General features: G+C 41.9%; 1 protein-coding gene across 2 annotated transcripts in view; it reads right to left on the minus strand.

Moving 5' to 3' along the window:
* The window catches only part of GPC6 (glypican 6), a 1,150,448-nt gene that overhangs the window by 64,810 nt on the left and 1,071,815 nt on the right, over positions 1 to 13,823 (minus strand). Inside the window, exon 7 of one of the 2 annotated variants that reach the window (XM_005305011.5) lies at positions 11,171 to 11,200. The exons of the other annotated variant lie outside the window; for it this stretch is intronic. Within the exon in view, the coding sequence (XP_005305068.1) occupies positions 11,171 to 11,200 (30 nt within the window). The remainder of the gene's footprint in view (positions 1 to 11,170; positions 11,201 to 13,823) is intronic. 2 annotated transcript variants of the gene reach the window in all.

Below are 13,823 nucleotides of genomic sequence, written 5' to 3' on the forward strand. Positions count from 1 at the left end.
CAAAAGAACAGCTTGAGGTTCCCATCCACATAGACTTTGTCTCCTGAACCTCAGCTGGAGGTGATTTTCAAAGGAGATAGATAACTTTAAGAAAAGAGAATAGGTGACAAATTATTCCTCCCTCTCTCTCTATCCACAGCCACAATACCCGAATAAAAGAGACAGCTTTGAACTGTGGGAGTGATCCTGTCGGAAAGTGATTCAGTCAGTAAAACTGATGAAGCATGTGGTGAGAGACTTTTGCTTAGAATTCACTTAGCTTGTTAACTTAGGTATTAGATATTTTACTTTTATTTTCTTGTAACCAATTACAACTTTTATGCCTCATTACTTATAATCACTGCTATCTTTCTGTAGTAAATACACTTGCTTTATTGTTTTATCTAAACCAGTGTCTTTGGAGTGAAGTGTTTGGAGAACTCCATTTGGGATAACAGGATTTGTTCATATCATTTTCTATTAATAAAAATGACGGACTTTCTATGGGCTTGTATTGTCCAGAAGGAGGGAGCTGGGCAGTACAAGACACACATTTCTGGGGGCAAGTCTGGGACTGGGAGTTTGCTAGTGTTGCTCTGCAGTGCAATTTAAGAGTGGCAGGGCAAAGCACTCATACAGTATAGCTGGAGGCTGTGTGTGAGCAGACCAGGAGTGGTTGCTCACAAAGCAAAGCAGAGTAAAAGGTTCTCCTGGTTGGTGAATTGAGGGGACTCTGTTGTTCAACAGTCCAGATTGTACCCTGGGTAATGTCACAGAAACCCACTAACCATCCTTTAGCCTATGACTACAGAGGCGTTAATGGGCCACTTCGCCTTGAATGGTCTTTTGCATCATGTGTTAATTCCTTATTCTTAACAATCTGTTCCACCTGTTCCATGTAACACTCTGAATAATTTCCCCAGACCTGAAGAATAACTTTGTACAAACACAAAAGCTTGTCCCTCTCACCAATAGATGTTGATCCAATAAAAGATATTGCCTCACCCACCTGGTCTTTGTAATATCCTGGGACCAACACGGCTACAGCAACACTGGAAAAAGCTCACTGTGGACATGCTAATTAGCTTATTATTGTTCTCTGTCCTTGAATGTAAGTGGCTCATTTAAGGAGCTATTCAGCATTTTTTTCCCCTGGTGAAGACCGGGGTTAATTTTATTTAAACAATTTTATACAGCCCACACACTGTGGACTATATGCTGGTTAATTCTGTGTGAGCGTGGTGGGTGGGAGAAGAGTACCCAGGGGAACCTCTCCCCTTCCCCTGTGTATCGATACAGGAGAAAGGCAGAATGTCGTTGCTAGCACCCCACTGAATGTTGGGAGGGGAAAGGGGCAGGCTGGCTGGCATGGCCTATTGTGCTTCACTGTGCCAACTGGGGTGTGGTCTGCAAAACAGGGAGCGTGTCCTGTCTCCTGACAAACCTGCTTGTAAGCATGTTGCTCATTCCAGATGTAGCAGTAAGAGCCACTATCTCCTGGACACCTTGAACTGCTGGCCTGCATCTACCCTGTGCAGGCAGAACAGCTCAGACCACCTCAAGTGAGCACTACTGCTCTGCTTCACACTCCAGGGTTCCTTCAGTGGAAAAGCCAGAGTCTGGCTCCGTATACATTTCTTGATGTGACTTGCAGTCCATGAAATGAGTTCGTTGTCAGTGTCAGATTCACTGATTGACAATCATGTTGTGTCCTTTCTCCTTCACAAATTGTCAACCAATAACAAACAGCTATTGTAACAGAAAACGAGTGCAGGTCCCTGAGCGGGAATGGTTGGTGACTCTAAATGATGATGTATGAAAGGAAGATAAGACAATTTGATTTTCTCAGACTAGGTTGACCCTATATGACTGAATGGAGCAGAAAAATTGCTTTGCCGCAGCAAACATGATATGGAAGTCATATAAGGAGCAGAGCGTACAATAGGGAATATCAGAATGTCATTTTAACTAACATTGTCTAAATCAGAAAGACATTTAAATGATGGTAATAAAAAAAAATCTCTTCTCTCTGCCTTATCTACCCACCTTCCTCCCCAGTTAATTTATTCCAATATATTAGGCTCTGATTTATGACTGACACACCCTTTCAGTATGCAGTGTTGTTGTAGACATGTTGGCCCCAGGATATTAGAGAGATAAGGTGGGTGAGGTAATATCTTTTATTGGACCCACTTCTGTTGGAGAGACACACAGAGCTCTTCTTCAGGTCTGGGAAAGATAGTAAGGCCATGTTTACATTAGCACATATGTCAACAAATCTTTTGTTGCTCAGGGGTGTGAAAAAACACCCCCCCACCCCGCAACAACATAAGTTTCACCGGCATAAGCGCTGATGTGCACAGTGCTATGTTGGCAGGAGACACTCTCCTGTTGACAAAGCTACTGCCGCTCATTGAGCTGGTTTTATTATGTTGACGGGGGAGCTCTCCCCCATCAGCACAACCCAGCTACACGAGTGATCTTACAACGGCACAGCTATATCGGTACAGATGTGCCGTTTTAAGCTTGTAAGTATAGACATGGCATAAGACCGTCCCAGCTAAATACAAGAATGAACAGATAGTTTAGAATAAACAGTTGGAACACAGAATGGGGCTGCAGGCCACTTCACCTTGAATGGTCCTTTAGAATATGTGCTAACTGCTTATGCTAAACAATCTGTTCAAACCTTGTATTTAGCTGTGACACTCTTAATACCTTTCTCAGACCTGAAGAAGAGCGCTGTGTAGCTCAAAAGCTTGTCTCTCTCATCAATAGAAGTCCAATAAAAGATATTAACTTCACCCACCTGTCTCTTTCACCCTTTCAGTATTTACTGCCAGTTGAACTTGAATCTGTCTTTTAGGAACTGTTTAAAGTTCCATTGTTGGGATTTTCTGCTCCAGCTGGTTTCTGATAAGAGGCAAAGGTTGATTAACTTACCCTAGTAAGTTACCATGGTAACTCTCACCTGTGCAATGTGCCTTCATTGGGGTTCCTTGATCTAGTGACACTGGTATAAATTTCCCTTGTCTAAAGACAATCTAACCTACTAAAACTCAGAAATAAGTAAAACATCTGAAGTCCAGGCCTTTGTCTCTTTGTAGGAAGTTAGTCATTACTCCTGGCTGTACCATGAGCCTCACTTTCTACCTTAGAAAACAGTCCAGCTAACTGACCACGAGTGGAATAAAATCTAAAAATCAGGTAAAATTAAATTCAGAAGTGCAATAAGAGCTGAAGAAAAGCTTATACATTTTAACTGTTATTGATCACCAGTAATACTGGGAAATGACCATACAAGGATTAGACTGAACAGCACACAGTGCGGACCCTTCTCCTGGTGCTGAGTTAAGGAAGGAAGACTAAGAGCTGATCTAACTTAAAGGAGGCTGCAAATGGAAGAAAAGATGTTTAAAGGGCCAGATCTGCTAGCCTCACTCACACTGTTTAGGGGACTATTTGCCCAGTAAAGTATTACTCACGATGAGTAAGGGTGGCAGAACTGGGCCAACAAGGAAAATAGGTTACTTCATCAGTCTCCATCTAGTAACAAAGGCCTTTGCATAGGTGAGCACTGAGTGGTGTCGGAGGAAGGAACCTTTCCAACCCTTATGCTCCTTGTTTTAGGGCCAGGAAGAACTGATCAAAAGGATCACCCCCTTTTTACTTCACCTGAGAAGTACATTGCCTCAAGGGCACTGGGGAAGAGCAGAGAGGGCCATGGCTCCACTCTCCTCCTTTCACACCAGTAATGTGCACCGCACAATGAGGTATAAAACTGGACCCAGAGTTTGCACACTCGAGAGCTCCAGGAAGAATTCTACATCCCTGAAACAGAATACCTCCCATTGCTCCCCTTATGGCAGCTCAGCTTTGCATCACTCCCCAAACAAGTCTGTGTGTAAATGACATAGCCAGCCCTTCATCAATTTCCTTATCTTCTTCTCCTCCCAAACCAGACAGGAATCAGTAGCTCAGACTTTCAAAATCCTGATCAAATGCAATCAGGTTACGTAAGTAATCATTTAAATTGTCCTTACACATGCCATTAATGGAGAGCAATGGAAGGATTATAAAACTGCCTGGATAGTACGAATGTTGGTAGGGAGTACTATATCTGCTGGCTTGAGGGAAAGGAACACCCAAAATGGGTAGCTTATTAAGCTCTTCAGGTCAGGGGCCATATTTTTGTTCTGTTTTTGTACAGAGCCTAGCGCAATGGGGCCCTGATTTGTGTCTGGGATCCCTAGATGCTGCAGCAATACAAATAATACACAATAATAATATGTACAGTTGACATTTAAACAATCTATTCAGTTTGTCACATCCACCACTGTAATATCTGCAAAAAGGAAGTGAGAGGCTGTTTACTTGCATATTATTATTGTGATTATAAACTTATTTTATTTTCTTTCCTGCAAACTTCATATTGAGGTCACTGAGAGGGGAAAATGTCTTCCAGGTTCATTTATTTTATCTGAAACACTTTTTTTTTCTGTATGAGCTACTTCTTCTAATGGCAACAAAGAAATCTGACTCTCCATGTCTTGTTATTTAAAAATATTCATCACACCAGCACCTGGAATTACATTTGCTGCTCAGACTCTAGCACACTAAGAGTATCCATTTAAAGTTATTAATCTTTTGGTTCGGTAGCAAAGCATGAAGACTCACCGCCTCCTGCTGGTTGTCTTGGAAATTAGTTCTCCAGCGTACAGAGCGCCTCCTACTGTCCGGTGTCTCACCTGCCTCAAGCCCCTGTGTCCTTTCCAGACCCCAGTGCCCTTTACCTTTACCAGACTCCCAGCAGTACCCCCATGCTCTGGGTCTCCCCTTCCAGGGGAACCTCCAAGCCCCCTCACCCACCTTGCCTCAGTGGCTACTGCCAGTCACCATCTAGCCCCCATTCACTGGGGCAGTCTGCAGTCTGTCAGGGCCACTCATCATTGGCAAGAAGGTTGGACCAGCTGCCTCTGCCTATCACTGGGCTGCTGTCTCTGCAACCCCAGTACCTGTTTTGATTCTTTTAGCGAGTTCCACAGCCTGGGGGTTTACCAGGCTGGAGCTCCCCAGCTCTTCCTGTCTTCCCCCAGCCCTGCTCCATTCACCATACTCTGAGCTCTCAGGCAGCCTGGTCCTTCTCCCTCCAAGGCTGGAAAGAGAGTGATACAGCTCTCTCCTGAGCCCTTATAACAGGGCCAGGTGTGGCCTGATTGGGGCCTGGCCCCAGCTATGGTTGCCTTCCCAATCAGCTTACCTTATTGGCTCCCTGGGGCAGCCCTTTCCCAAGGCTGTTTTAACCCCTTCAGGGCTGGAGCGGGGTGAGCGCCCCGCTACAGGTTCAAGAAGAAATCAGTCTTCAGGTGGAGGCCTGTTAGTTAAATGATGGCAGCACGCACTGAAGTAATACAATTATGTATACTGGAGATTTTTTTGTTCTGACTCTTCTTCATAAATGTAAAGCTTTCACCTCAGCTAGTTCATTTCCATCTGGTTTCCTTTACAGTGTTTATACTGGAGGTTTACTGACTGCACTTAGGAGTGTCCAAGAATGTTATGGGAAAAGCAAAATTCCCAGTGCTTTAAAATGAATCTGATGGATTCCAGAGTTTGTTAAAAGCTCATTATACATCAAAGACTCAGTTCTGCTCCCATTTACATCAAATGGCAAAACTCCCATTGCTTTCAGTGGCAACATGTCCAGGCTCTGTATGTATCATTTATTTTTCTGATACATCCATCACAAGAGATAACACCACATCTGGGATGATACCACAAATGGAAGCAAGTAAAAATGACTGCGCTAACTCACCATCAAATTCCACTGAAGTCAAAGGCTAACCTAGATATGAATTTGGTTTTATACATTTATTTTGAATTCCTGTTGTAAAAAAGGAACGTTAATTTTTAAAGAACTTTTTAATTTTCATTTTTTGCTGTTGAATGTGACAGGGACATGGTCCATTTTGTTGGCTTCCATTGATATGGTTGGGGAAGAGGAGGAGGAGTCAGGAAGGAAATACAGGTTATCTTTAAACACGTAAAACATTTATCTTCCCCAGTATTTGTTTGACAAAGGAAAGTTCACAAAGGGGACAGTATTTGTGTGAAGGTAAATCTTTTTAGTTCCTGTATTTTACCTCCCCTCTAGGCACTAGTAATACCTATAAAAGTCCATAAAGTACCAATTTCTGTCCATTACAACCAAATAAAAATGTATTAAACGTACTATGTTTGGCTTGGGAAATCAGTTTTTGTCTGCTGTAACTGACTTCCTGTTATAACTATGTCGGTTATAAGCGGAGTCCAGTGCAGCACATTTCTATTATGAACTACTCAATACATCTGTTTGCCATCGTCTAGTAAAAGTGAAACAGCTGAAAATGGCTTAAGAGAATTAATCTCAAAAGCGTAGTTTAAGTCATATTTTGTTTTTGCAAGTGTAGCATCTCTGTTTGCAGTAAGGTCAGAGGTCACCCAAACTTTAATTTCACTGTTTGCAATCAAGCCTGTACTCAGCTAACTTGTACTTGATTTCACACAGGATGCATCAACACTGGCAAAAATGGGCCCTTGTAATTAACCAGTATGTAATTTTCTGGTATGTTTCAACAAGAGAGTGACAGATATTGCAACTGCATTTACTATCTTTGGGGACCATATTGTATTAAGTTTATGAATGATTTATGTATCACTTTAGGCCAGATATTGCATGCAACCGTGGGGGTGGGGAAAGGTTACCACAGCTCCTCCAGGAACCAAAAAAAAGTGGAAAGTGATTAAGGTGAATCAGATTGTCAGCATCTCGAGAGAGGTACCACACCTGAGGAGACTTGCATCTACTGGTTCAAACTGGGTTTTCTGAGACCAACAGAGAAAGGCTTTCGATATAAAGAGGCTGAGTTTAAAAGGAGATGGGGCCTTCTTTTGATTCAGGGAACAGATAGGACCTTCTGTCCCATGGGGGACCCTGACACTTACGGAAGGGTTGGACTTACCAGGATCTCCTAAGACTGATGGGTGACCACTGGTAAGCTTTTGGCATCCATATAGGAAACGGTGATTGGTTTTGGTATTTTTTTTCTGTAATGTTTTTAACCTAAGAATAAATGTATTTTGCTATGTGAAGGGTTATTGGTAACTGGTGTATACTGTCGTAGCCACTGGAGAGAGGATAACACACGTGTTAGACCACAGTCAGACCTTCTGGGGAAATCACAGTGGAGTGCAGAGTCTGGAGGGAGAGAGAGATGTGGTTCTCCACCCAAGAGAAGTGATTGCAGGGAGTCTGAAACCTTAAGTGGATACCCTTAATGAGGACCAGGAGGAGTCAAAAATGCAGTTAATCCTGAAACTGGGACAAGATGGTAAATCACTGGTCCCATTTTTGACTATGAAGAAAAGGCCTTGGTAATATCACTTTCAGTTTGTCATACTGATAGTAACCAACCAGGAACCATTTTAGCACAACTGTTTTCAGGCAGCTCGTGTACCATGACAGTCACAACTATGTTTTATATTACTTATGAGCATGTAAAGTGGCATGGTTTAAAAACTGTATAATGGGGACACCCTCAATACTATCAGCTTTTAAACCATATTCATTTCCTTAACAAAGTGTAAAAGCGCTAAGGTCCACAGGGTGTTTGGTGTAGCCACAAGCTTTCTATAGCATTAACGTGAACATTAATAATTCACCTTTCCTCCTGCATGCAAAGATTAATACACACACATGGAATGAAATGTGACCCTTCCCTGTGCTGAAAGACCAATATTGATGTTTTTCCTGTTTAGCTTATTCATTCAAAGGCTGTATGTTGGGGGGGGGGGGGGGGGGGGACCCTACCCTTTACTTAGTAGAAGCTGAAACAGAAGGGACAAGGAATAGGACTTTAATCTAGGTTTCTAGGACTACTGAATTAGACTAATGGTTCCTTCATTCCCAGGAGTAACATGATTTTGTTGGAGACAAACTATCATTTTAGGCATTTGGATACTATGGTGACAAGTGCCATTAGAAATTGCCCATACATAAAGAAGCATAAAAAGCTAAAGTTTGCTTTAGTTACACTAGGTAAGTGCAGAGTAACTCCAAAGTCTGAAATGGAGTTACTTTGGGTTGACACAGTGCAGCTGGAAGCAAAATATAGCCTTATATGAATTTCTGTAATATCCACAACCAGGCTCATCAACCATATCATACCTAAATGGAATGAAATTGAAGTCTGAGTAGTGTTCTATTATCACACACGCTGTGTGTGGCGAAGTCTACTAACCAAGAGTGAACACAGCTGGCAACTTGCAAGGTTTCATATTTCTTGTCTTCTTTGTAGCTTGTTTATATTTTATTGTTTATATCCCTAAGATATTTCTGAAAATGAGATGATGCCTCTCAGTGGGTCTTTACACCCAACCGATAAAGGAAATTCAACCACCCCTAGCAAGCTCATATTTAGAAGAGGTTCCAACAAGAGCTGCTTTCACTGAGGGAGTTTGTCAGCACATAATTGTTCAGCCACAGTACACTCTGCAAGCAAACCCAGCCTTACTCATTTCTCTTAGAGAACTAATTAAAGTGGAGAACTTGTTTGTTATTATGGTTGAAGGACAGTTTTGTATTGTTCATGCTAAACAGGATCTGAGCAGTAGACAGACCAGTTTCACCTACAGACAGGGGCATAGGCTGTAATAAAGCAGTTTCTTAGTAACTGTCTCTCATGCTTTAGAAATGCAATGCATCAAATTTAGCATCATGCAGAATCCTTCAGTGGGGCTATGGAATATTATTACCATTTTTTTTTCTTAAAAAGGAATGCTGCCAGGTCTCCTGGGAGGATTTTGTCAGCTGCTACCATTCACCTGCCTTTGCCACCTGAAATTGGTATTAAATATGAGGGGAAAATGATAGTAGACTTAAGCCTATTATGATACTGCTGTGACAGGGAAACTTAAAAAAAAACCCACTGAAGAAGCATCTATTTTAGGAGAAACAAACAAATCTTAGCTTTAACACCAAATGACCCCATCACATATTTCCAAATATTTGTTTTCATGATATACACCTTACACAGCCAGCTAATAACAAAACAGACTCCAGGGTGGTAAATGGAATCTGGTTATGGAGGAGAAATAAATCTTAGCTTTGATTATATCCACAAAGTGCACATCTGCTGCTTAACATCATGCACACAGAAACAGCACCTCCAACAGCATAGCACTTTAGTGGTGAGAGGATATTGCATGTGGAGGTCATCTGGCTACTATTACAAGTATTGGAGCCCAGAACCTTCTGGCTTAGAATTGTGATTAGTACCTCCTGAGTTACCAAGTCTTTTATGTGCTTGGTGCTCTTATCCATTCCCGCGAGCTACATATGAAAAGGTTCTGGAAAAATTATATCTGTCCTGCACTGTTTGAGATACTAGATTTTATTTTTAAACCCTTTAAGATTTATTTCTGCTGGATTATCTTCTAGGGTCTCTTAGGAAATAAAATGTTCAGAGTACACATCCTATCTCACGCGTACTGTGCTGTAACTCTGCATATATTTAAGATTCCCAGACTTTGGACTAAGTGGAGTCCAACAAAACTGAAACTGTGGTCTATGTGTTTCACAAGTGCACCAGAGGATTCGCTAAGAGGCTCAAATCAACATGTTCAAAGTAAATGGTCCTTTTAATTTTCGCTCTTTTTGGCTAAAAAGCAACACAGATTAGTTACTTGAATTATATTTTCTGTTTCATGTAATTCTGGAAATGTTGGGAAGGAAGTAGTTGAAAACAGATTTCTCTTTTTTTTTATGGTGTTTAGGCTGCTCTTGGTTCTTTAGTATTATAAGAATAAATTAATTTAAGTAGCAGAACCTGACAATAATAAGCCTGAATGTAGCACTGTACAGAAAGATTTTTGCTCACTGAAATAGTTTTTGTTTGCTATGTGAATGAAAGCAGGCAGCAGACTAAAGGAAGGTTCTCCTACAAGCAAGAGACAATGCACTCCTATTCTAATGGCAAATAGCATGAAAGACCCTCTCTTTTTTAGTCTGGGCGCATGGTCATGCACTTGTCTATGCAGCTACAATACTGTATCTGAATGTAAATCACACCCATAACTTTGTGGTCAATTTCTCAGATGCCCATCCCCATAGAATGGGTATGTCATTATGTACAGTATATGAGGGAGGGATAGCTCAGTTGTTTGAGCATTGGCCTGCTAAACCCAGGGTTGTGAGTTCAATCCTTGAGGGGGCCATTTGGGGATTTAGTTGGGGATTGGTCCTGCTTTGAAGAGGGGGTTGGACTAGATGATCTCCTAAGGTCCCTTCCAACCCTGATATTCTATGATTCTAAGGAAGTTTGACTTTAATAAAGCAGCATATACAGCAGAATCTTGCTAGTCTAATCACCCTCCAGCTCAAACTGTCATCTGAAGCTGCAGATGTCTTCTTAGATGCATAGATTTACGTACATAATAATACACCCACTCTCTCTTGTGCAAGAGGTGTAAGCCCCCATCGCTTCCCTGCATGTAAAGCAGTTTACTCAAGAAGAATCAAATATGTGGAGTGTATTTCTTACATCCTACAGCCAGGGCCTCATTGCAATGTGGAGGTTCTTAAGAGAAGTCTTTCTGAAAGAAAGAAATCTGTCATTTCTCCCTTTAGGTAGTAAGACTCAGTCTCAGCTGGAGTTCCAGCTTGAATTTGATGACTTAAGGCCCTCTGCTGAGAACAGCCTTTGCTTTTTATCCAAGGGTCTCAAAGCACTTCACAAACATTGATCACCTCTGTGAAATAGTAAAAATTATTAAACCCATTGTACAGATGGGCAAATCAAATAGAGAGGCTAAGTGGCTTGTTTAAGGGCACATAGGAAGACTATGGTCTATCCAGGACTAGAACGCCAGGAGTCCTGACATCTTGTCCTGTTTGCTGTCATTGATAGATAACACTTCTTCACTGAGATCAGAAACCACCTTCAGAACAGATGAATGGTGTGGAAAAGAACTATAAACTCTAAGCACGACTCAGAATTCAATTAGCCTATTTAAAATTATGAAAGACACGGCTTGGTTTTAGTCTACAGATAAAAAAAGAAAAATGGTAGAGATGAAACTAGAAGTAGTAGTTTGGCAATATTTTACAAGACAAATGGGTATGAAAGTGAAGAATAAGAATACCAAAGCTTACACCATGTTGCATTGTCCTCCAGATAGTCCTCTGGGAAGCAAGAGGAAAACAGATTCAGGGAACAGAAAAAAAATAACATAGCAGGTTATACGAAGCAGCTAACCACAGAGAAGATAAAGTGTCATTATAAGCAGTCTCTTGTAAATGAGAATTCTTAGATAATACATTTCAGAAGAAACCAAGAAGACCCAGCAGTGAAAGCTGAGTACACATGTTAAGTCTGACATCATAAGTGTATTTTGATCAGTTTTAAGCTAAATACATGCCAACTTTACTTTTTGATATTTCATTTTCACATTTGCAGGTCTTACTTTGATTTATTATTTATCAAATGCCATTAGGATGCAGCTATTATGAATTTGATAACATATAACGCTCTTCCCCAAATGTCTATGTTCTGCCATTAAGTAATAACTGCCTCTGCTTTAATGAAATGATTGGATGTATCAAAACAGGTTAAGTTAATGATAACGGGCCAGATTTGTAGAACTGCATTTTTAGGCCACATAATGGGAGCTGCTGGGTGCTAAGTACTCTGGAAAATCTGGTCACTTCATTTAGGTTTCTGAAGGGGAGCTGAGATGTCTTAAAAATCTGTCCCCAAATGGTAGGTGCTCAAGTCTGACTTAAACTATATGACATTGTAGTATATGACTGAAATAATTTGAATAATTTGTTTTCTTCTGAGAATATGCTGTCAAAGACTGATTCTTCTGATGATACCAGTTTTGTTTGTCACTTCACTTTTTAGAGTCTAGGAAGCTCCATCTTTGGTCTTTGCTGTGATGGTTTAATGGTCAATGATTTGACAGTACAGTATTTTAAGAATGAAATCTCAAAGACAGAGTTCTTTCAAAAGCATTAATCTAGTATTGAATAGTCACATGAAACACAAGAAAACGCTACCATGAAAGACAGGGAGGTATTATTAATTGTTTGTAACTTTTTTGGCATTGCTTGCAAAAAAAAATTCAAAGGAGGCTAGATTTATGGTATACTGCCTATGAAAATAGTGAGTTACTTTGTTGTATATTTACATTAATTGAGTAATCAAAAGTGAGTGACACACAGACTGGAAAACATCAAATCATACACATTATGAGAATTTTGTTCAGAACATCAGCCTTTTTGTAATACTATTTTCAAAAAATTATAGCATTTAAATCTTTCTGGGAAACTTTCACTACTTGGTTTGAGACTTTTCAAAGCATGGATAAAGGATCATAGTTCTGAAACAAAACCTTATGCCCCAATCCATTGAGAATCCTGTTCCAACTCCAGCTGAAGTCAGTGGCCATCTCTCACTTCAGTGGATGCTGGACTGGGCACAAAAGGAGATAACACTAAGGGTACTGTTTAGATCTGTATTTGGACAATAGCACTTTTCAATTTAAATGTCACCAGACTAGGTAGATATTTAGCTGTAACACTTTGTTAAGTGAGAATATCAATGATAAACTTGCTCTCCTTTCAAAAACTTGGGGAAATCTAATCTGGTCAAGTCAAATGGGACCAAATTCCCCATTGAAAGTCAATGAGGTTACACAGGGTATAAAGCATTGTCTACATTGAAAGTTTGCCTTAGTTACAGCCATCGATGGCCAACTACAGATGAATCTGCTCCATTGCTATTTTATTTATTGTGTATCATAGTTTAAATGGTTTTGCCCTGTAAAAGATATTAGTGGTTCCAGCAGTATTCTCACTATATGTATGAGGAATGCCTGATCTCTTTTTAAGTGGTAACAATGCTTTAGCTCAGGGGTGGGCAAACTACAGCCCGTGGGATGGATCCGGCCTGTCAGGACTTTGGATCCGGCCCGCAGGATTGCTAGCCCTGTGCCGTTCCCGGAAGCGGCTGGCCCCCTGACCCCAGGGAGGCAGAGTGCTCCGTGTGCTGCCCTCACCTGAAGGCACCGCCCCCTGCAGCTCCCATTGGCCAGGAGCCTGCCTTAGCCCCGCTGCGCACCGCTGCCACCCTGGAGCCACTCCAGGTAAGCGGCGCTGGGCTGGAGCCCACATGCTGAACCCTTCCTGCACTCCAACCCCCTGCCCTGAGCCCCCTGCTGCACCCCGCACCCTTCCTGCACCACAACCCCTTGCCCTGAGCCCCCTCCTGCACCCCAACCTCCTGCCCTGAGCCCCCTGCCACACCCCACACCGCTCCTGCACCCCAATCTCCTGCCCTGAGCCCGCTGCCGCACCACAACCACCTGCCCCAGCTCCTGCATGGCCCTGCATGCAATCTCCGCACCCAGATGTGGCCCTCGGGCCAAAAAGTTTGCCCACCCCTGCTTTAGCTGCTCCTGGTATATAGAAGTAGTTCAAGATGAACTATTACTACCAACTTTCCTTTTTAACCCCTCTCCTCCCACTGGCCCCTTTATATCCTGTAACTTAATTCCTTGAGCACTCCAAACTCCCCCTGGCTTCAATGAGCTTTCAGTTGGCTGTAGCCCCAGTGCTGTATGTGCATCCATGCAGAAGGAGCCTTGCACTTGCATGGAGCAGGGTGAAGAACTGGAGCCTACGAATACAGACTTTGAGTAATGACAGCACTGGAGCTGGAAGGTGTAATTTCCAGCTCAAGCAGACATACCCACACTAACACTTTTTATGTTACCATGCTAAAAACAGAGTGTGGCTGTAGCAG

Source organism: Chrysemys picta, chromosome 1, assembly GCF_011386835.1.
Source record: "Chrysemys picta bellii isolate R12L10 chromosome 1, ASM1138683v2, whole genome shotgun sequence".
Classification (NCBI taxonomy): Eukaryota; Metazoa; Chordata; order Testudines; family Emydidae; genus Chrysemys; species Chrysemys picta.